General features: G+C 45.7%; 1 protein-coding gene across 7 annotated transcripts in view; it reads left to right on the top strand.

Moving 5' to 3' along the window:
• The window catches only part of fam13b (family with sequence similarity 13 member B), a 207305-nt gene that overhangs the window by 148649 nt on the left and 35000 nt on the right, over nt 1-23656 (top strand). For 4 of the 7 annotated variants that reach the window (XM_070878273.1, XM_070878276.1, XM_070878275.1 and 1 more), the window contains 4 exons: nt 9049-9130; nt 14270-14314; nt 16758-16990; nt 17816-17899. In XM_070878273.1, coding sequence (XP_070734374.1) covers nt 9049-9130; nt 14270-14314; nt 16758-16990; nt 17816-17899 — 444 coding nt within the window. The remainder of the gene's footprint in view (nt 1-9048; nt 9131-14269; nt 14315-16757; nt 16991-17815; nt 17900-23656) is intronic. The other 3 variants (XM_070878278.1, XM_070878277.1, XM_070878274.1) reach the window with 1 other exon arrangement.

Raw genomic sequence — 23656 nt, 5'->3', positions numbered from 1 at the left:
ACTCTTACGGTAATTTAAGGATCAAATTTTAACGATAAGCAGGTATAAAATTAAAAAATAAATAAAAACTTGCCCATTCTGATGCTCCTGCAATGAAAAAAGAATGATGGCTAAAAAATAATATCTTTACCTTTTTTCATCGATGTCCTTACGGCCCAAAATAATCCAAATAGTTGAAGGAAAACATTAAAAGGTTCCAAAAATGAAGAATCAGCATACCAATCGTCCTCTTCTGGGATCCAATGCAGCCTTCTCCCCACTCTCCTGGGCGTCGAATGGAGCTGCTGCTAGCCCCCGGCCAAAGGTCTGCACACAAAAGACAGTGCAAGACACTCTCTGCTCAAAGCCAAGCAGCAGTGATCGCTATTAAAGGTGGAACATTAAATTAAAAAAAAATAAAATAATCCCACCACAAATCTTTTTGGTTTTTATGGAGTGTTGGGAGTGCTTAAGTGGAAACTATATAATTTATATTACCACCAATTTATATAATGTTACCACCACAAATTTTTTATGTTTCAAAGGGGTGTTGGAGTGCTTAGATGGACATAACTTTATGTTTATTAAATATTCCCACCACAAATCTTGTATGTTTAAATGGAGTTTTGGAGTGCTTAGGTGGACAATAAGACTTAAGTTGTTCATGGATACAGACTAGGTGAGGGTCACTGATACTTACACCATGGTATTTCGTTGCATGCATCAGTGACCCAGAACAAGGCAGGATCCATGAACACCTTAGTACTGGAACCTGCCCCTGTATCATTTAAACCAATAGGTTGCAAGGGATGATGCCATTTTACATTTTCAGTCCGGTTCTCCTGTAATATTTATTAGTGCAGCATTAAAAAATGAAGTGCAGGAGTCAGGTTAAAAGTCCAAAATTAAAATGTTTATTAAGCATTTGTACAGCACAGTTGTAATTAGCTTGACTTTACTTATGTTTAAACCTTCAAAACTTTAAAAACTTTATTCAGAGCCATGGTAAACTTTACAAAGCACAATCAACTAAATCAACCAAAAAACAAATAAGACATCTATCCTCATCTTTAGCGCTGTGCGCCAATCCTGCTCCAGTAGATGCTGCTACCCCTGCACATGCTCGTAGTTGCAGACTTCTGCTTCCTTGCCTCCCGTACCCCCCAGGTGTAGTCTGTTCCTTTTCTTGCGCGGCGTTTCTTGATGCGGGGCTACAACAGGGACAGAGCCAAAATGTGTCATAGCGGAATGCCCGGGTACCTCTTTGTAGTCGACCTCATCCTCAGGATCAACCCTTGAATTTGGTATAGAGTGGAAAGCGTTTCTCACATAATGGCAGCCTGGGTGAGCCCCCCCATTGCCGATACTACCTCATTCAACCGTCCCGAAAGCCTTTCAACCTGTAATGACAATCCCCCCAACTCTGCCCTCACCCCACCAAAGGCTTCCAGGAACAATCAAGATTGTTTGATGTCATCCCCACAAGATGTCCTATGTTCTCCGAGTCCAGTGTTTCTGGATCATGTCTGGAGTTCGCCCTCCTATGACGTCTCGCAGGTGTGGCTTGCTGCAACACACTTGTACCCACAGCCTCCGACGTCACACCTAGAAAAATCCTCACTTGATTCGCTCATGAAAGTGCTTGGAATCCTCGGGTTCAGCACCTCCAAATCCAGGGTAACCATCTCGTTGTCTATGACTTCTTGCTGCCCATCATTGTCCTGAGTTGGAATATTTGGTGTGCCGTTTTCTTGAACATTGTCTCCTTTAACTTCAGGTGCACCTTTTGTCTCCTCCTGATGCTCAACCTCCGTGAAACAAAAGATAGATGCTTGGTTAGCAGCATTGAGGAAGAGGCGTAGAAAGCACATGCATGACGTAACATTTAGCCAACCTAGACTGTGTGCAATTTGTAGGACTTGCCCTCGAATGGAAAACTGGGTCCAGCTTCCACATTGATCATTGGTCTTCTCCTGTGGCATTTAATCATTGATGCTATCCTCTGCTCAAGGGCTGTTAGTTGCAGCCTACTTGGCGGACCTTTTCCAGTTTGTGACTGTTCTCCGTTGATCTGTGGTGTACCATCTTCTGCAAAGATGCAAATGGAACTTTTTAAAAGGGTCCTTCTGAACACGCACCCGCGCGCACACAGATCACATTTACAGATGTTATTGTAGTGCATAAATATACATAAACTTACATTTATTTGGGCTTTAAAATATAACGTATTACACGGTCACTGCTTGTCCGAGGTCCTGCCACTTTTTCAGTTGCGCACTGGTTCTCGGGGTCATGGACATTCCATTAAACTCGACTGCGACCTGGTCCCAAACTTTTGAGTGCAGACGGTTTAAGCTTATTTTTTCCCCAAAGCTCCTCTTGTTCTCAAGAACTCCCCATCTACTCTCGATTAAGTCTACCAGATGCTCAATTTCATCCGCGCGAAATCTCTTTGCCCTTTCGGTTTCCCCTTCTCCGTCCCTGGCCCTTTCGCCTTCTCTGTGCCCTTCCATTGCAGCCATCTCATGAACAAAGCTGTATTTCCTACCTGCGAAACTACCTCTAAACACAGTCCACACAGTCTCCACACATGCTTTTTTTAAAAAATACTTTCTACTGCGCATGTGCAGTAGAAAGTATAAAAAATGCTTTTTTTTGTGTGCATGCACAGTGGGATTACAAAAAAATATATTTTTTCCTCGCATATGCTGTGCCGTTTCTGCGCACATTGGAGGCTCCGCCCTGCAGAGTTGGATTGGGTAGCGCTGGCACCAGAGGGTGCGCATATGGTGAGAAAACTGCACATTTTTATTTTCAGCGCTGAGGGGTCTAAAAAAAACGGACGTCCAGGTAAGTTAACGCCATTTTTCTTCTTTGGGGAAAATTGGGGCCCTAAACCCTTCAAATTCCCTCTAAGTGGTGTGGGGTTTCAGTTTGTACTAAGTACTGACTACAGTTTTAAAAAAAACAGCTGCATTTCAGAATGGAGCAGCAAACTTATTCATATCAAAAACAAGGAAGGGATGTTGGAGTCGAGTATTGTAATAGCGCTACCAAGTTATTACCAGCCATTGCGTATAGCGAGCAAAACGCGTTCACATGAATGCGCCTGCTATAAGCGGTGGGGACTGTACGCCTCTTAGGACAATCACCTCATCCCAGGTATCAGTCTCGTAAACTTATGTTGCACTCCTTCTAAAGCAAGTATATCCTTCCTTCAGTAAGGAGACCAAAACTGTACACATTACTCCAGGTGTGGTCTCACCAAGGACCTATATAATTATAGTAAGATTTCTTTACTCTTGTACTCTAATCCCTTTGCAACAAATTGGACCTCTCTGGTTCGGAAACATCCGTGGTTCAGCTTCGGCATCGGTTTCCTGCGCTTCCTGGCTCTGTGATCAGTGCGCAACCGCAGCTTTGCCTGGGTGGCGTCCCGGTTTCCCCGCGCTTACTGGCTCTCAGTGTTCATTGCTGTGGAGAAAGCGCGAGGCCTGAGTTTCACAGTCTGTGGCAGAGGCGTTCAGGATCCCGGGTGCTGTCTACAGGTACCGGTATGCCTAGGCTCGACATGACCTCCCGTGGTTTGAAAAATTCTCTGTTCTACCACCGGTCAGGTTCTGAGGGTGCCGGACCAGAGGTCCAACCTGTATACCATTTGCTTGCCTAATTGCTTGAAGTTCCTAAATGTGTTAACTTTCTGTGATTCATATACAAGGACACCCAGGTGTGATTGCCGGAATCTACTCCCTCAATAGCAAGAATGTCCTTCCTCAGATTAGGAGACCAAAACTGAACACACTATTCCAGATGAGGCCTCATCAAGGCCCTGTACAATTACAGTAAGACCTCCCTGCTCCTATACTCAAATCCCCGAGCTATGAAGGTCAACATACCATTTGCCGCCTTCACCGCCTGCTAAACCTGCATGCCAACTTTCAATGACTGATGAACCATGACACCCAGGTCTCGTTACACCTCCTCTTTTCTTAATCTGCCGCCATTCAGATAATATTCTGCCTACGTGTTTTTGCCCCCAAAATGGATAACCTCACATTTATCCACATTATACTGCATCTGCCATGCATTTGCCCATTCACCTAACATGTCCAATTCACCCTGCAGCCTCTTAGCGTCCTCCTTTAAGCTCACACCACCACCCAGTTTAGTGTCATCTGCAAACTTGGAGATATTACACTCAATTCCTTCATCTAAATCGTTAATGTATATTGTAAAGAGTTGGGGTCCCAGCACTCACTCAGCCCTGCTGCACTCCATTAATCACGGCCTGTCATTCGGAAAAGGACCCATTTATCCCAACTCTCTGCATCCTGTCTGCCAACCAGTTCTCTATCCACGTCAGTACATTACCCCCAATACCATATGCTTTGATTTTGCACACCAATCTCCTGTGTGGGACCTTGTCAAAAGCCTTTTGAAAGTCCAAATACACCACATCCACTGGTTCTCTCTTGTCCACTCTGCTAGTTACATCCTCAAAAAATTCCAGAAGATTCCTCAAGCATGATTTCCCTTTCATAAATCCATGCTGACTTGGACCGATCCTTTCACTGCTTTCCAAATGCGCTGCTATTTCATCCTTAATGATTGATTCCAACATTTTCCCCACTACTGATGTCAGGCTAGTCGGTCTATAATAACCCGTTTTCTCTCGTTTCCTTTTTTAAAAAGTGGTGTTACATTAGCTACCCTCCAATCCATGGGAACTGATCCAGAGTCGATCGACTGCTGGAAAATGATCACTGATGCTTCCACTATTTCTAGGACCACTTCCTTAAGTACTCTGGGATGCAGACTATCAGGCCCCGGGGATTTATCGGTCTTCAACCTCATCAATTTCCCTATCACAATTTCCCGCCTAATAAGGATATCCTTCAGTTCCTCCTTCTCACTAGACCCACTGTCCCCTAGTACATCTGGAAGGTTATTTGTGTCTTCCTTCGTGAAGACAGAATCGAAGTATTTGTTCAATTGGTCTGCCATTTCTTTGTTCTCCATTTATAAATTCACCTGAATCCGACCACAAGGGACCTACATTTGTCTTCACTAATCTTTTTCTCTTCACATATTTATAGAAGCTTTTGCAGTCAGTTTTTATGTTCCCTGCAAGCTTCCTCTCGTACTCTATTTTCCCCCTCTTAATTAAACCCTTTGTCCTCCTTTGTTGAATTCTAAATTTCTCCCAGTCCTCAGGTTTGTTGCTTTTTCTAGCCAATTTATATGCCTCTTCCTTGGTTTTAGCATTATCCTTAATTTCCCTTGTTAGGCATGGTTGAGCCACCTTTCCTGTTTTATTTTTACTCCAGACAGGGATGGATAATTGCTGAAGTTCATCCATGTGATCTTTAAATGTTTGCCATTGCTTATCCAACGTCAACCCACTTAAGTATCCTTTGCCAGTCTATTCTAGCCAATTCACACCTCATACCGTCGAAGTTACCTTTCCGAATTAACTGTGTCACTCTCCATCTTAATAAAGAATTCTACCATACTATGGTCACTGTTCCCCAAGGGGCCTCGCACAACAAGATTGCTAATTAGTCCCTTATTACACATCACCCAGTCTAGGATGGCCAGCTCTCTTGTTGGTTCCTTGACATATTGGTCTAGAAAACCATCCCTAATACACTCCAGGAAATCCTCCTCCACCACATTGCTACCAGTTTGGTTAGCCCAATCAATATGTAAATTAAAGTCGCTCATGATAACTGCTGTACCTTTATTGCACACATCCCTTATTTCTTGTTTGATGCTGTCCCCAACCTCTCTACTACTGTTTGGTGATCTGTGCACAACTCCCACTGGCGTTTTCTGCCCTTTGATATTCCGCAGCTCCACCCATACCGATTCCACATCATCCAGGCTAATGTCCCTCCTTACTATTGCATTAATTTCCTCTTTAACCGGCAACGGCACCCCGCCTCCTTTTCCTCTCTGTCTATCCTTCCTGGATGTTGAGTTCCCAGCCTTGGTCACCCTGGAGCCATGTCTCCGTGATGTCAATTACATCATATTCGTTAACTGCTATCTGCGCAGTTAATTCATCCACCTTATTCCGAATATTCCTCGCATTGAGGCACAGAGTATTCAGGCTTGTCTTTTTAACACACTGCGCCTTTAGAATTTTGCTGTAATGTGGCCCTTTTTGTTTTTTGACTTGGGTTTCTCTGCCCTCCACTTTTACTATTCTCCTTTCTATCTTTTGCTTCTGCCTCCATTTTATTTCCCTCTGTCTCCCTGCATAGGTTCCCATCCCCCTGCCATGTTAGTTTAACTCCTCCCCAACAGCACTAGCAAACACTCCCCCTAGGATATTGGTTCCAGTCCTGCCCAGATGCAGACTCTCTGGTTTGTACTGGTCCCACCTCCCCCAGAACTGGTTCCAATGTCCCAGGAATTTGAATCCCACCCTTCTGCACCACTCCTCAAGCCATGTATTCATCTGAGCTATCCTGCAATTCCTACTCTGATTAGCATGTGGCACTGGTAGCAATCCTGAGATTACAACTTTTGAGGTCCTACTTTTTAATTTAGCTCCTAGCTCCCTAAATTTGTTTTGTAGGACCTCATCCCATTTTTTTACCTATATGCACCATGACAACTGGCTGTTCACCCTCCCTTTTCAGAATGTCCTGCACCCGCTCCAAGACATCCTTGACCCTTGCACCAGGGAGGCAACATACTATCCTGGAGTCTCCGTTGCGGCCGCAGAAATGTCTATCTATTCCCCTTACAATAGAATCCCATACCACTATAGCTCTCCTACTCTTTTTCCTGCCCTCCTGTGCAGCAGAGCCACCCACGGTGCCATGAACTTGGCGGTTGCTGCTGCTCTCTCCTGATAAGTCTTCCCCTTCAACAGTACCCAAAGCATAAAAGGTTACTGCACAAGATAAAAGTTCACGGGGTTGGGGGTAATATATTAGCATGGCTAGAGGATTGGCTGACTTAACAGAAATCAGAGAGTCGGGATAAATGGGTCATTTTCCGGGTGGCAAACAGTAATTAATGGGGTGCCGCTGGGGCTTCAACTATTTACAATTTATATTAATGACTTGGATGAAGGGACTGAGTGGAATGTAGCCAGGTTTAGTGCTGATACAAAGATCAGTGGGAAAGCAAATTGCGAGGAAGACACACAAATATCTGCAAAGGGATATAGACAGGCTAAGTGAATGGGGAAAAATTTGGCGGATGGAGTATAGTATAGATAAATGTGAGGTTATCCACTTTGGCAGAAAAAATAGAAAAGCAAATAATTTAAATGGAGAAAAATTGCAAGTGCTGCAGTACAGAGGGACCTGGGGGTCCTTGTGCATGAAACACAAAAGGTTAGTATGCAGGTACAGCAAGTGATCAGGAAGGCAAATGGAATGTTTGGCCTTAATTGCAAGAAGGATAGAGTATAAAAGCAGTGAAATCCTGCTACAACTGTACAGGGTATTGATGAGGCCACACCTGGAGTATTGCATACAGTTTTGGTCTCCGTATTTAAGGAAGGATATACTTGCATTGGAGACTGTTCAGAGAAGGTTCGTTTGGTTGATTCCGGAGATGAGGGGTTGACTTATGAAGATAGGCTGAGTAAGTTGGGCCTATACTCATTAGAGTTCAGAAGAATGAGAGGTGATCTTATCGAAACATATAAGATAATGAGGGTGCTCGACAAGGTGGATGCAGAGAATATTTCCACTCATAGGGGAAACTAAAACTAGGGGACATAAAACTGAGATGAGAAGGAATTTCTTCTGAGGGTTGTAAATCTATGGAATTCTCTGTACCAGAGAGCTGTGAAAGCTGAGTCATTGAATATATTTAAGGCGGAGATACAGATTTTTGAGTGATGAGGGAGTAAAGGGTTATGGGGAGCGGGCAGGGAAGTGGAGCTGAGTCCATGATCAGATCAGCCATGATCTTATTAAATGGCAGAGCAGGCTCGAGGGGCCAGGTGGCCTACTCCTGCTCCTATTTCTTGTGTTCTTATGCCTTTGTCACCTCCAAACTCGGCGATTCCAATACTCTCTTGACTGGCCTCCCATTCTTCACCCTTCGTAAACATCAATTCGCTCAAAGCTCGTAACCTGTTCTGTACCAAATCCCAGCCGCCTGTCATCCCCTCCCCACCACCTCAAATGTAGAATTCTCATCCTTGTTGTTTAATCCCTTCATGGCATCATCTCTCCCCATGTCTACTCTCCTTCAGCCCAGCAACCCACAACCGTCTGCCAATCTCTCCATTCCTCTAGCTCTTGTGTATGCTCACCCCACCATTGCTTTCAATCACTTGGGCCCCACGTTTGGAATTCACTCCCTAAACACCTTAATGTCCCTCTGCTCCTTGACGTTGACCAATCTTTTTATCATCCCCCACCCCCCCGGATATATCTTCCCTTTGCTCGGCATTTTTTTTGATGACAACTCAGAAGTGCTGTAGGATTTTTTTTTTTACCTTCGAAGGCGTTATATGAATACAAATTGTTTATATAGGTGTATTGTACAACAAAAATGAATGGCGCACGAAAATTTGAAATAAAATGTCATTTGAAATTTTGGTTACAAAATTAAAAGCACACCAAAATACCTTTTGTAAATAAGACCCCTCAAATTGCTTCACAGCTAATGAAGTACTTTTTTAGGTGTAGTCATTGTTATAATGTAGGGAAATGTGTCACACAAGGTCCTACAAATAGCATTGCAGTAAGTGACCAGACGATCTGTTTTAGTGGTGTTAGTTGAGGGTCAAATGTTGACCTAGACACTGGGAGAACTCCCTTGCTTCTTTTTAGGTCCACGGGAGGAAAGGTGGGCCTGTGGTTAATGTCTTGTCTGAAAGATGGCTCCTCGGATAGTACATCACTCCCTCAGTACTGCGCTGAAGTGTCAGCCTAAATTATGTGGTTTCATAGAAAAGAGTACAATACTGCTTCAATAGAAGCTTTAATAACTAAATCATAACAGGCAAAATAACCAGTTATTTCTGATATAACTTATTACATTTTTGTGTGTTAATGCTGCATTTAATGTCAAAAATGTGGTATTGTTTTTCAGCCATCCCACAGTGACAAAGTAGCAAATCCAAAGGTTTTGAAATGGATGAATGAACTGGTCAAGTTACGCAAGCAATTAAAAGGTAAAGACCCTATTTATTTTTTTCAAGGTCACAATGAATCATGTCTGTAGTATGTATTTGTAATTTTACAAGTTAATGTCTTTTATAGATATGAAGTTGAAAAATTGAAATGCAGACCATCTTCATGAAAACGTGTTTGACAAAACTTTTTTTAGTTACGAGCACATAATGTAATACAAAAATTGGCAAAGATCATCAGGTTACTTTTGATGTCGCTGTGACAAAGTGACACTTTTCTTCTTAGGCAGTCCCTCGAAGTCAAGGATGACTTGCTTCCACACTAAGCTGAGTTTTCGGGTGACTTGAGTCCAATGCGGGACCTACAGTCTCTGTCATAGGTGGGGCAGATGGTGGTCGGAGGCACTGGTGCTTGGGTTGTCGTGCGCTCCTTCCGCTGTTTGCGCTTGGCTTCCGTGTGCTCCCGGCGAAGAGACTCCTAGGTGTTTTGCTAGAAGTGTTGTGGATAATGGAGGGCCACAGGCAAGGGTGTTTCGTATTTAGAAAGTGGTGTAAGTAATTTAGGTGAGTATAGGGATGGATACAGAATTAGGTTGGGTTAGAAGGGGATGGGACTTATGGGCAGTGAGGGATACAAGGAAATGATCAGAGTTCAATTGTGGGATGAACGAATTTAACAGATCGGAAGGTGCTTGTAAATTTCAGATACCACGTTAACGATTGTCTCCCACTTTGCATTTGTATGGTGTGACATTTGGGGCTGAATTTTTCAGGGAGGTCAGCGGGCGCGATCGGTGGGAAAGTGTTTTCCCCCCCCCCCCCCCAGTGGGTCGGGACCCTGCTGTGAATCCGCCACCACTTGGCTATCCCCGATGTCCGGTCTGTTAGCGCTGAACAGATCCGACACACAGCAGCGGGTGCATAGCGGGGGACCCAATTCAGGTCATTAGTGGCTTGTTTTGAGCCACTTAACAATGAATTTCAGCTCCCCTTCTGCATTTCACAGCTCGCCCACAGGGTCCACACTGATCGTAGACCACATCTGTGAAGCTGAGGCTGGAGGTCAGTGGCCATTGAATCACCTGTTGAGTTGACAGCTTTAAATATACAGTAAAAGCACCAATCTTAGAGATATCTTTCCTCAGCCACAAACTCTTCCTCACTGCATTTCCACAGCAGATTCGCCATGCTATACGTCTTTACACAAGTCTCCTTCTAACCTGACCTCATTACCCCTCTCATCATTGACAGATAGCTTCTGTCATCTCTACTTCATCTGCCATCTATTCCATCAACATGGGTGCCCTTCATACTCTCTCGTCTTGGTCCTCAGAATCCCTTCACAATCAGTCCCAACACCAGCAGCAACAGGCAAATCAGCAGCACAACAACGCCACCAGCAATCTTCTCTGCAATTACCTGATGTTGCACAGGACCGAGGGCATCAGCACCTGACCACATTGATGCCCAGGAGGCCAGGGATGGCCTCACCATGGCCAGATTTACTTCACTTAACGCTGTGCACCCTGGCTGCCACATGATGTGCCAGGTTAGTACCGCCCCAACCAACACCTTAAGGCATCCCAACAATGCCCAAGCCATTCCTTTCACACGCAATATAACAAGCAGGATTGATAAGGGAGAACCAGTGGATATGGTGTATTTGGATTTCCAGAAGGCATTCGATCAGGTGCTACATAAGAGGTTACTACACAAGATAAAAGTTCACGGGGTTGGGGGTAATATATTAGCATAGATAGAGGATTGGCTAACTAACAAAACAGAAGAGTGTCGTGATAAATGGGTCATTTTCCATTTGACAAACAGTGACTAGTGGAGTGCCGCAGGAATCGGTGCTGGGTCCTTAACTATTTGCAATCTATAGTAATGACTTGGATAAAGGGACCAAGTGTAATGTAGCCAAGTTTGCTGATACAAAGATGATTTGGAAAGCAAATTGTGAGGAGGACACAAAAAATTTGCAAAGGGATATAGACAGGCTAAGTGAGTGGGCAAAAATTTGGCAGATGGAGTATAATGTGGGGAAAATGTGAGGTTATCCACTTTGGCTGAACAAATAGAAAAACAAATTATAATTTTAAATGGAGAAAAATTGCAAGTGCTGCAGTTCAGAGGGACCTGGGGGTCCTTGTGCATGAAACACAAAAAAGGGGATATAGTATAAAAGCACAAGTCCTACTACAACTGTACAGGATATTGGTAAGGCCACACCTGGAGTACTGTGTACAGTTTTGGTCTCTGTAATTAAGGAAGATTATACTGTTTCGAGAAGTTTCACTAAGTTGATTCTGGAGATGAGGGGTTTGACTTATGAAGATGGCTTGAGTAGGTTGGGCCTATGCACATTGGAGTTCAGAAGAATGAGAGGTGATTTTATCGAAACATATAAGATAATGAGGGGGCTCGACAAGGTGGATGCAGAGAGGATATTTCCACTCATAGGGGAAACTAAAACTAGGGGGACCATGGGCTAGACTTTCCTGAGCCCCTCATGCCTAATTGCCCACTGAGAAAAAACGCTAACTTTTGATGAGTAACGCTGACGAGAATTTCTACTTAAACTAATTAAAACTAATCGCCCGGCATGAAAATCGGCATTGCAGCTTCATTGTCAGTGGTTTTCTCGGTGGTTAAGTGGAAACTTAGTAAAATGGGCGGTAAGTATTTAAAATTTAGTCCGAGGCTGCACTTGGGCCTAGGGAAGGGGGGAAAACTTTTTTTTTTAAATTCAATTTATAAAAAAATAATAAAAATGTAAAAAGCATTCCCAGGACATTTTTACATCTAATCACAGTTTTAAAATTTAAAAAAATAAAGAAACTTTAACTCGCCTTTCTTCGCAGAGTACTCGCCTACCGCCCTGTTTAAGCAGCTTTTACAGGGCGGTTCTCTCGGCGATCTGGACATTGGTGGTTGAGGCCAAACGTATGCCCTGGCAATTTTTCTCCGGCGTTGCATGTCGCCGGTTTGATCCCGGCAGGCATGTTCAGATGTGGGCAATACCATTTTTAAAAAAAACTAAGGGGGAAACTTTCGCCGGGCAGAAAAACAGCTGTACCACCGAGAAAATCGCCGAGAACCCACCAAAAATGATAGGAAAATCGAGCCCATAGTATCAAAATAAGGGGCCACCCATTTAGAACTGAGATTAGGAGGAATTTCTTCTGAGGGTCGTAAATATATGGAATTCTCTGCCCCAGAGAGCTGTGGAGGCTGGGTCATTGAATATATTTAAGGTGGAGATAGACATATTTTTGAGTGATAAGGGGGTAAAGGGTTATGGGGAGTGGGCAGGGAAGTGGCGCTGAGTCCATGATCAGATCAGCCATGATATTGAATGGAGGAGCAAGCTCGAGGGGCCAAATGGCCGCCTCCTGCTCCTTTTCTTATGTTCATCAACATTGCGGGAGGTACTGTTGTGTCTCACCATTCACTGCAGCTCACCCACTTCCAAAGGTGGACACAAATCTGCCCAAGAACGCAAAGTGCAGAAAATAAAAGTTTCAATGTTTGACACCACATTAATAGAGACTTTACATGAACATTGCATTAAAACATCCAAGTGCCTAACCTTGTCTGTTGTTAGTTGATATGATTGCACTAAGATGAGGGTGATTGGTGGCTAGTGGGATGGGGATGTGATAATGTAGATAGAGAGGGATGGGTAGAGGTGCAAGGTAAGTTGGTATGAGAAGGGTAGGGAAGGCAGATTGATGAGCATGTGATGAGAGGCACAGCAGGATGAGGTGGAGTATGGCTTTGTACTAAGTTTCGTGATCTTCTGAGATCATTGAAACGTTTGCGGCACTCCTGACCATATCCCTGCTTGTGCCCTCTACAATGTGCAAGCAGGTTGTGTTGACCTGAGGAGGTCTCTTCCACCATGGGAAGGGAAGAGGACCTCCCTGCATGCTGTGATTCCTTCCATAAGCATAGACTTTAATGAAAGGCCCATTCTCTCTCGAGCTTCGGTGAAGGTGTTGACGATGGTTTGGAGTTCGACCTCTGAGTGTGCACAAACCACAAGCATCGTCTGCATACTGTAATTCAATGGCCGAGGTTGGGACGACCTTTGATCTGGCCTGGAGGCGAGGGAGGTTGAACAATTTCCGTTTGTTCTGTAGATTAGCTTCACTCCAGAGGGGAGCTTATTGAGGGTGAGATGGAGCATTGCAGCTAGTGCGATGACACAGCCTTGCTTGACCCCGGTCCGCATGTCTATTGGGTCTGTGGTGGATCCGTTGGTCAGGTTCACGACTTGCATGTCATCGTGAAGCAGGTGGAGGATGGCGGAGGAGTGTTCTCGTTCAGGCCAACATCCCCAGCATTGAAGCCTTGACCGCACTCGATCAGCTTCAATGGACGGGCCACATTGTCCACATGCCCGATACTAGACTCCCAAAACAAGCGCTCTACTCAGAGCTCTAACACGGCAAACAAGTCCCAGGTGGGCAGAGGAAACGCTTCAAGGACGCCCTCAAAGCCTCCTTGTAAAAAATGCAACATCCCCACCAACACCTGGGAATCCCTGGTCAAAGATCGCCCACAGTAGAGGAGAAGCATCCGGGAAGGTGCCAAACACCTCAAGTCTCTTCACCGGGAGCACACGGAAGCTAAGCGCAAACAGCAGAAGGAGCGCATGACAACCCTAGCACCCCACCCACCCATCCCTTCAACCACTCTCTGCCCCACCTGTGACAGAGACTGTAGGTCTCGCAATAGACTCATCAGTCACCTGAGAACTTTTATTAGTGTGGAAGCAAGTCATCCTCGACTCCGAGGGACTGCCTAAGAAAAAGCAGTATAGACTTTGGCCACCACGGACTCGCTGAGGTTCGTAAAATCGTGGCTTTGGTGCGTGACAGATGTGTCAACAAAGGACCATATAACTAATTTGTCCCATGGCATTGCTCATGGGAGTCATCAATCTGCTGTTTTATTACCGTCTCATTATGCCATATAATGCACAATGTATTATCGGAGTAATTGATTCATGGTGACGAAGTATCCCATTTTTATTGTATGGTATTCTGGAATTTATAGTGGTGCTTTGGGGATCAAATTCAAAAGCTCTTTCTGTGAAAATCATAAATGAGTGGCCTTCATGATTTATGTCCTTTTACTTATTTAATTAATTTTCATCTCCTACCTTCCTTAAAGTTCAGAATACACAGGAAGATAGTGGGAGGATGTTCACAAATCCAGGTCAGTAGTAGGTGTAAAGCAATTGTGGGGGAAAATAACAATTCACGGGGTTTAGCATTTATGGGAATGTCCTAGATTTAGCTATTACTTTGGGGGGAATGGGTGTTGCGTGTGGTGAGACAAGCAGGGGTTCCCTAGCCTAGTAATAATGTGGAGAGGATGGAGAGGTATTCAGGGTGGAAGTTGTAAAATAATGGTAGAAGACTGCAGGATGCGTGTTTAGCTGGGGAATGGGGCAGTGGGACTGGTGGGGCGGCATAGATATTTAAGGTGAGAAGAGAAAGGCATGGGCACCCAAGATAGTTGAGGGATAAACGAGATGGGGGAATGAAGTGTGTATGGTTCTTCTCCCTCAGCTTTGCTTAAACATTTTGGAATTTAACTAATAGGGATTTCTCCAGAATCAAGAAAACCAGTACCCAATTGGAACCATTATCCCAGCTCCTTGGATCCCTCCTATTTCTCAACTACATGCTGCCCCTCGGCGACATCCGAAAACACGACATCAGGTTCCACATGTACACTGACTCTAAATTGACCGACTACTTGTCCAATATCCAGTACTGGATGAGCAGATATTTCTTTCAACTAAATATTGTGAAGACCGAAGCCTTTGTCTTCGGTCCCTGCCACAAACTCAGTTCCCTAACCACCGACTTCTCCTTGGCAACTGTCTGAGGCTGAACCAGACTATTTGCAACCTCAGTGTCGTATTTGACCCTGAAATGAGCTTCTGACCACATATCCGCTCCATCGCTAAGACTGCCTGCTTCCACCTCCGTAACATCATCCGTCTCTGCACCTGCCTCAGCTCATCTGCTCCCTAAATCTCTCCGCCTCTCAACCTCTCTCTCTTCCTTTAAGATGCCCCTTAAAACCTACCTCTTTGACCAAGCTTTTGGTCATCTGTCCTACTATCTCGTTATGTTGCTTGGTGTCAAATTTTGTTTGATAACGCTCCAGTGAAGTGCTTTGAGACGTTTTACTATGTTGAAACTGCTACATAAATACAAGTTGTTGGTGTTGTTTTGAAGTGCTTGTATCAGATGAGGGAAAAGACCTCCTGCGGTTCTCTAGTTGGGCCAGGGTGGGCGAGGAAGAGAGGGAAGGCTGAATTTGTACAAAAGATGCAAAGTTGTTTTGGGAGGGTTTCAGAAGGTGGAGGAGTGGAAGGGGATGGTTGGCCTGAGTTCAGAGACCTGAGGAAGATGGGAGTGGGAAAGAGGAAATCAGATATGGGAAGGTTAGGCCATGGTCTGATGTAAGCATCAGATGCGGGGGGGGGGGGGGGGAGAAGGAGAGACAGGTATTAAAGACCCTAAACTTGGAGTCGCCAGCTGCAATGGTTGATGTGGAGCAACCGGAAGCAGGCGACTGGGAGACATCGTGGGACCAATGGGTATGAGAGTCGCAGTTGGGAGGGCCATATCAACTGATCTTTTCCAATCGATCAGAGATATGTTTCATGGAAAAGTTATAGCTACAGTGCCAGACAGCTGTGAGATTTAGAAAGGAGGACTAAATGAATACCATATCTTCTCCATTGAAATTGATACGGAACTTCAAACATTGCAGCAGTAGCATGGCTAATAGAAAATCATGAAATAAATAGTGTTGCATGAAATGTTGCACTTAAAGGAAATGTGTACATAGGCAAAATGTTTAATGTGACATAATATAGTTATACATTGAAGACTTACACACTTCATTCTCCTTCATCTCTCTTACCTTAATTTCTCTTACCTCTCAACTGTCCTGAGTGCCTATGCATTTCCCCTCATCTTGAATATCCATGCCTACCTGGCAGTCCCTCCTACTGTCCTCCTAGCCAAGCACCCATCCATGAGTTTTCCATCCATGTTTTGCAGCTTCCACCCTAAATCCCATCCCTCCTGTCCATCTTGTTACCAGGCTGGAGAATATATAGTTATATATTGCATTGATACATTTATATAATTTGTAGCATTTATCTTCCTGTTTTACCTTATCCTTTTCCTATTCTTGAAATAACTTATTTCTATTTTAGTCTTTGCTAATTTAATGTATTATCTATCTTTTTCTGTGTTCTGCGTCCCATTTTTGAGGTGTGGGCCACATTGACAAAGTTGCATTATTCAAAGCCTGAAGGTTTATAAGATAAATGTGGCCACATCTACAATGCAGCTAGATAAGCTTATGATTTAAAAAAAATCTTTACACGTCCAACTAGGATTGCTCCAACTAGCTCACCCACAGCATTAGTAACGTGATCAAACCCAGGGAAAATAATTTGCTCATTGCTGTAATGGTTGATATTGAAAGTACAACATTCTTAATGCACCATGTTAAAGATGATGTAGCAGTCACTATAAACTGGAACTTGATATGATTCGCATGACAGAATGCATATATGTAAACAAGTGAGCAGATAAGCAATATGTTTTTGTTTGTACTTTCATAACAGAGGCAAAATATAAAACTGCAGAAAGAAACGATTTAGAAATTTTACCTGTAATACGCCCACGCAGCAATACTCTTCCAAAGAGCTTTGGTTCTTGTCTGGAACATGAGCAAAGAGATGTATATAAAGAAACATCCGAGAAGGAGAAAAAGCCATCTATGGAAGCAACATTAGAAACAATCCTAAAAAGACTTAAAGAAAAACGAGCTGAGGAAGACTGGCCAGAGGATATTAAGGTATTACTTGGACAGTGGCCTTTAGTCTGCAGAATTCAGTTGATCTAGTAGAACAACAAGTCCTAATCACAATTGTTTCCATTTTCATATGTAATTATTTTAATTGCTTTTTAAAAAATCTAATTTGATAATTGTACTGTTTGATAGATTAAGTGTAGAGCACAAGTTGTAGCTGAACACTTTGGACTGAGTATACTCTTGAATTAGTGTAGCGCCTTCCTGATATTTAAAGAAAAACACTTGGATTTATATAGTCCCTTTCACGACCCCCGGACTTCTCAAAGCGCTTTACAGTCAATGCAGTACTTTTGAAGTGTAGTCACTGTTGTAATGTAGGAAACGCGACAGTCAATTTGCGCAGAAGCAAGCTCCCACAAACTGTTATACTGACCAGATAATCTGTTTTTTTGTGATGTTGATTGAGGGATAAATACTGGCCAGGACACCAGGGATAACTCCCCTGCTCCTTCTTTAATGCCATGGAATCTTTTACGTCCACTTGGGAAAGTAGACTGGGCCTCGGTTTAACTTCTCAAATTTAGTACTTTAAATTTATGGCCGTCTCCTGGGCAGGTTGGTAGTTCCTTCCTGCTGTGTGTAGAGGACTGAGGACAAAACAATACTGCACACTCATGTATTATGAATAATGTCTTCAATTTTAATTTGTCAAAAAAGAAAAATCAGAATTAAAGCAGATTGACTACTTAAAATGCAAATAGAAGTGCTGCACACGCTTGTGGCTGACACATTGGTTTACAATATTTGAGTGCCATTGCAATTTCACTTGGTTTAATTAAAAATATATTTAATTATCCTCTCCAACAGGAAATGAGACAAAACCATTTAACAGCAGAGAAGATAGCCCTTCAGAAGAGTCTATTATATTTTGAGAGCATTCATGGACGTCCGGTATATTTACTTTTGTCTATTTTTAGTACTTGCTGATCATGCATAATTATTGGCATTTTTTAAATCTAAGCTTAAATGTCAGGCATTGCATTCATTTAAGTGTGTTATGTACTTCAACAATATAAAATTATCAATCTTTATCCAAGCGAGGAATAAAATTGGTGCAGTTGAAAAGTAAAATATGAGAGCTGACGAGAGCAAAAGCAAAACACTGCAGATACTGGAATCTGGAATAAAAAAACAGAAAATGCTGGAAATCTCAGCAGGTCAGGCAGCATCTGTGGAGAGGAAGCAGAGTTAACGTTCCGGGTCGATGACCCTTCGTCAGAACTGGAGAGTGTTCGGAAAGAACAGATTCTTAACAAGCACTGAAAGGGGGAGGGGAAGAAATAAAAGGGAAGGTCTGTGATAGGTTGGAAGACAAGAGAGCTATGAGAGACTAAAGGGATGATGACTCAAATTCAAATGCTAATGTCAGGAGTTAGAAAAACATCACCCCTCCAGCTGCGGGCCCTCATCCCTCCAGCAGTGGCCGGGCCCCTCCTACATGACCGCATCTGGGCCTCCTCCACGGCGGCTGGACCTCTCCTTCCCCACAGGTGACCTCCTTTTCAACGGTAACCGGGTCCTCCTCCTCCTACGACAGCGGTTGGCCTCCCCTCCTCCTTCAGCAATGACTGGAGCTCTCCTTCCCCACTCATGACCTGGCCTCTTCTCCTCCTCCAGCACATGGTGAGCATCATGGCTGTGACCTACCTGACCTCCCATTCTGAACCCCAGTGGGCCACTGACCCTCGCAATGTCTGCCCCCAACCAAGCCTCGGACCACATACAATCAAGGGCATTGTACGTAAGAAATGCACACCTTGACCACAGGGGGTGAACTTGTGGGAGACACTCCTCACCTGGTCATCCAGGTATATAAAGGGAGGTCCCACGCAGGGTCATCACTTCTTGGTCCTGTGAATAAAGGTTCAGGTCATGGAGTGACCTTGTCCATAGAATGTGCCTCGTGTGGATTTGTGGTGTTGTGTAAGGACTTTACATTGGCGACGAGAAGCGGGAATCAACAACACACGAGAATGGCCACCGGCAGCACAGATGAACGGTACTGTGTTGGTGAGGACTGGGACGATTTCATTGAGAGGCTCCAGCAGAGTTTTGTCATGAGGACTGGCTGGGAGACGCAGTGGCCGACAAGCAAAGGGCTCATCTGCTGACCAGCTGTGGACCTAAGACTTACGCACTCATGTTAAGGGGATCAAGGGGCATGGCGAGAAAGCAGGAATGGGGTACTGAAGTTGCATGTTTAGCCATGAACTCATTGAATGGCGGTGCAGGCTCGAAGGGCCGAATGGCCTACTCCTGCACCTATTTTCTATGTTTCTATTACTCAGCACCGAACTTGCGGCCAACATCTCGCTGTAGGCAACTAGGCCCATCTAGCAGTGCCTGGTCTCCAGTCATCTTCGACCCCCTTGCCACTGGATCAAGACCTTGCTCAGCTAAGCCCGCATGCAACGACCACCCCACATTAAAAGAACTCTCGCACAGATCTCTTCCACTCCTCTAACATGAAGTTCGGGACCTGGAAGGTCAGGACACTCCTGGACAACCCCAACAGCGACAGACCGGAACACCGCATCGCCATAGTTGCCCGGGAACTTAGACGCTTTGATATCGACATCACCGCCCTAAGCGAGACCTGGCAGGGGAAGGCCAGCTCAAGGAACAAGGTGGAGGTTGCACCTTCTTCTGGAAAGGGAAACCAGAGGAGGAACACCGCCTCCAGGGAGTCGGCTTCGCCATCAAAAACAAACTGGTCGACCGTCTCAGAGTCCCCGTGCGGAGCTAACGAACGCCTCGACTCTTCGACTCAGCCTGTCCCAGAATCAATGCGTCATAGTCATCAGTGCGTACGCCCCAACACTCTATGCAACAGATGAGACCAAAGAGGGTTTCTACTCCAACCTCTCAAAATTCCAGTCCCGCATCTTCGCGGACGACAAACTGATCCTCGGTGACTTCAACGCCAGGGTCGGCAAAGACACAGCCCTCTGGAGAGTCATGATTGGCAGAGAAGGGGGAGGGAAAGCCATCTCCAGCGGTGCCCTAATCTTGACAAAATGTTTAGAACATGAACCTGTCATCACCAACACCTTGTTCACCTAGAGGGACAAATACAAGGCTTCGTAGCAACACCCTTGCTCCAAACACTGGCACCATCCGAGCCAGGGATTGCAAGGATGTGCGCATCACCCATGCCATGACTGGAGCTGACGACTGCTGGACGGACCACCGCCTAATCCGATGCGTCATTGATATTAACACAGCCCCAAAGCGGAGGGGGCAGCAGAAGCAGTGCCGCAAAAAAGTCAATGCCGGGGCACTTAAAGTCCCAGCTAAGAGAGCCCTATACAGTCAGCGCCTTACAGCTAACCTGGCGTGCCTTGATGACACCGAGCCGCAGAATGCCGACAGCGCTTGGTCTGCCCTCCAGGCTTCCATAATCGGTGCCTGCAAAGAGACGCTTGGTCACGCAACCAGAAAACACCAGGACTGGTTTGATGAGAATGATCAGGTGATCCAAGAGCTAATAGATTGCAAGTGCAGGGCATTTCTGAGCTTTAAACAACAATCCAACTCTGGAGCAGCAAAGCAACATTACAGACGGCTCACGGCTGAGGTCCAACAAAAAAAACCCGGGACCTAAAGAACAGGTGGTGAATGGAGAAAGCACATGAGATACAGCAGCTGGCCGACAGCCATGATGTGCGAGGATTCTTTATCGCAGTCAAGGTCACCTACAGTCCAAGCACTCAAGGCCCCACCCCACTGCTGGCCAAGAATGGGGAAATACTCATCAAGGACACCGAGGCATTCAGGGCCCGCTGGAAGGAGCACTTCGAAGATCTCCTCAATCGAGACTCTGCCTTTGACTCGAGTGTTCTCGACTCCATCCCGCAGCATGCTACCCGCCACCATCTCAGTAAAACCAAACACTGCACGAGATAGAAAAAGCCAAATGACAGCTCAAGAACAACAAGGCTACGGGAGCAGATGGAATCCCTGCAGAGGCACTGAAGTGTGATGGAGAGGCACTACTGGCGCAAATACATAACCTCATCTCTCTCATCTGGAGGGAGGAGAGCATGCTAGGAGATCTGAGATGCAATGATCGTGACCATCTTTTTAAAAAAGGGATAAGTCCGACTGCGGCAGCTACAGAGGAATCTCCCAGTTATCAGCCACTGGGAAAGTTGTCGCTAGAGTTCTCCTCAACCGTCTTCTCTCTGTGGCAGAGGAGCTCCTCCCGAAGTCAGTGTGGATTTCATCCCCTACGAGGTACAACGGACATGATTTTTGCAGCACAACAGCTGCAGAAAAAATGCAGGGAACAGCACCAGCCCTTATACATGGCCGCCTTCGACCTTACAAAGGCCTTTGACACTGCCAACCGCGAGGGTCTATGGAGCGGCGTCTACCATTTCGGATGCCCCCAAAAGTTCGTCACCATTCTCCGCCTGCTCCACGATGACATGCAGGCAGTGATCCTTCCCAACGGATCCATTACAGACCCAATCAATGTCCGGACTGGGGTCAAACAGGGCTGCGTCATCGCCCCAACCCTCTTTTCAATCTTCCTTGCTGCCGTGCTGCACCTCAGTCAACAACCTCCCCGCTGGAGTGCAACTAAACTACAGAACCAGTGGGAACCTGGTCAACATTCGCCGTCTCCAGGCCAAGTTCAAGACAACCCCAACCTCTGTCGTCGAGTTACAGTACGCGGACGACGCCTGCGTCTGTGCACATAGAGGTTGAACTCCAGGACATAGTCGACGTATTTAGGCGTACGAAAGCATAGGTCTTCTGCTAAATATCCGTAAGACAAAGATCCTCCACCAGCCTGTGCTTGCCGCACAGCACTGCCCCCCCCCCCCCCCCCCCCAGTCATCAAGATCCACGGCGCGGCCCTGGACAACGTGGACCATTTCCCATACCTCGGGAGCCTCTTATCAACAAGAGCAGACATTGACGACGAGATTCAACACCGCCTCCAGTGCAGCCTTCGGCCGCCAGAGGAAGAGTGTCTGAAGACCAGGCCCTCAAAACTGCCACCAAGCTCATGGTCTATAGCGTTGTAGTAATACCCGCCCTCCTGTATGGCTGAGACATGGACCATGTACAGTCGACACCAAGTCGCTGGAGAAATACCACCGACTATGCCTCCGCAAGATCCTACAAATTCCCTGGGAGGACAAACACACCACCATTAGTGTCCTCGACCAGGCCAACATCCCCAGCATTGAAGCACTGACCACACTTGATCAGCTCCGCTGGGCAGGCCACATCGTTCGTATGCCAGACACGAGACTCCCAAAGCAAGCGCTCTAGTCGGAACTCATTCACGGCAAACGAGCCAAAGGTGGGCAGTGGAAATGTTACAGGGACACCCTCAAAGCCTCCCTGAGAGTGCAACATCCCCACTGACACCTGGGAGTCCCTGGCCAAAGACCATCCTAAGTGGGGGAAGTGCATCCAGGAGGGCGCCGAGCACCTCTAGTCTCATTGCCAAGAGCATGCAGAAATAAAGCATAGGCAACGGAAAGCTTGCGTCAAACCTGTCCCTCCCACCCTTTCCCTCAACGACTATCTGTCCCACCTGTGACTGGGACTGTGGTTCCCGTATTGGACTGTTCAGCCACCTAAGGACTCATTTTTAAGAGTGGAAGCAAATCTTCCTCAATTCCGAGGGACTGCCTATGATGATGAGTCGAGATAGGGTGTGAATGGTGGGATTATGACCATCTGCCATTGGAGACCAGGAGAAAAAAAAAGGAAACTGGTTCAGAGGGGGGAGGGAGCCAAAGATTGGCAGCAGTTACACTCTGAAATTTTTGAACTCTGTTGAGTCCACAAGGCTGTAAAGTGCCTAAACAAAAGATGAGGTGCTGTTTCTCGAGCTTGCGTTGAGCTTCGTTGGAACAGTGTAGGAGTCCAAGGACAGAGGTGTCAGAGTGGGAGAATTAAAGTGACAGGCGATTGGAAGCTCAGGGTTACACTTGCGGGCTGAACGGACATGCACCGCAAAGCGGTCACCCAATCTATGCTTGATCTCCCCAATGTAGAGGAGACCACATCGTGAACAGCGAATACAGTATACTAAATTGAAAGAAGTACAAGTAAATCGCAGTTTCACCTGGAAGGAATATTTGGGGTCCTGGATAGTGGGAAGGGAGGAGGTAAAAGAGCAGGTGTTAAATCTCCTGCGCTTGCATGGAAAGGTGCCATGGGAAGGGGAGGCAGTTCTGGGCATGACTGCAGAATGGACCAGGGTGTTGCGGAGGGAGTGGTCCCTTTGGAATATTGGGAGGGGAGGGGAAGATGTGATTGGTGGTGGGATCATGCTGGAGGTGGCGGAGGATGATCCATTGAACGTGGAGGCTGGTGGGGTGAAAGGTGAAAACAAGGGGAACTCTGTCATGGTTCTAAGAGGGAGGGGAAGGGGTGCGGTAAATAGAACCGACACGGTAAATAGAATCGAGGGCCATGTTAACCATGGCGGAGGGGAATCCTCTTTTGAAGAAAAAGGAAGACGTGTCAGAGGCACTGGTGTGAAAGGTGGCATCATCAGAGCAGATGCAATGGAGACTGAGAAACTGGGAGAATGGAATGGAGTCCTTACAGGATGCGGAGTGGGAGGAAGTGTAGTCCAGGTAGCTATGGGAGCCAGTGGGCTTATAGTGGATACTGCCT

Source organism: Pristiophorus japonicus, chromosome 4 (assembly GCF_044704955.1).
Source record: "Pristiophorus japonicus isolate sPriJap1 chromosome 4, sPriJap1.hap1, whole genome shotgun sequence".
NCBI lineage: Eukaryota > Metazoa > Chordata > Chondrichthyes > Pristiophoridae > Pristiophorus > Pristiophorus japonicus.
Note: the sequence above shows the minus strand (reverse complement) of the source record. Positions and strands in the feature narration are given on the sequence as shown.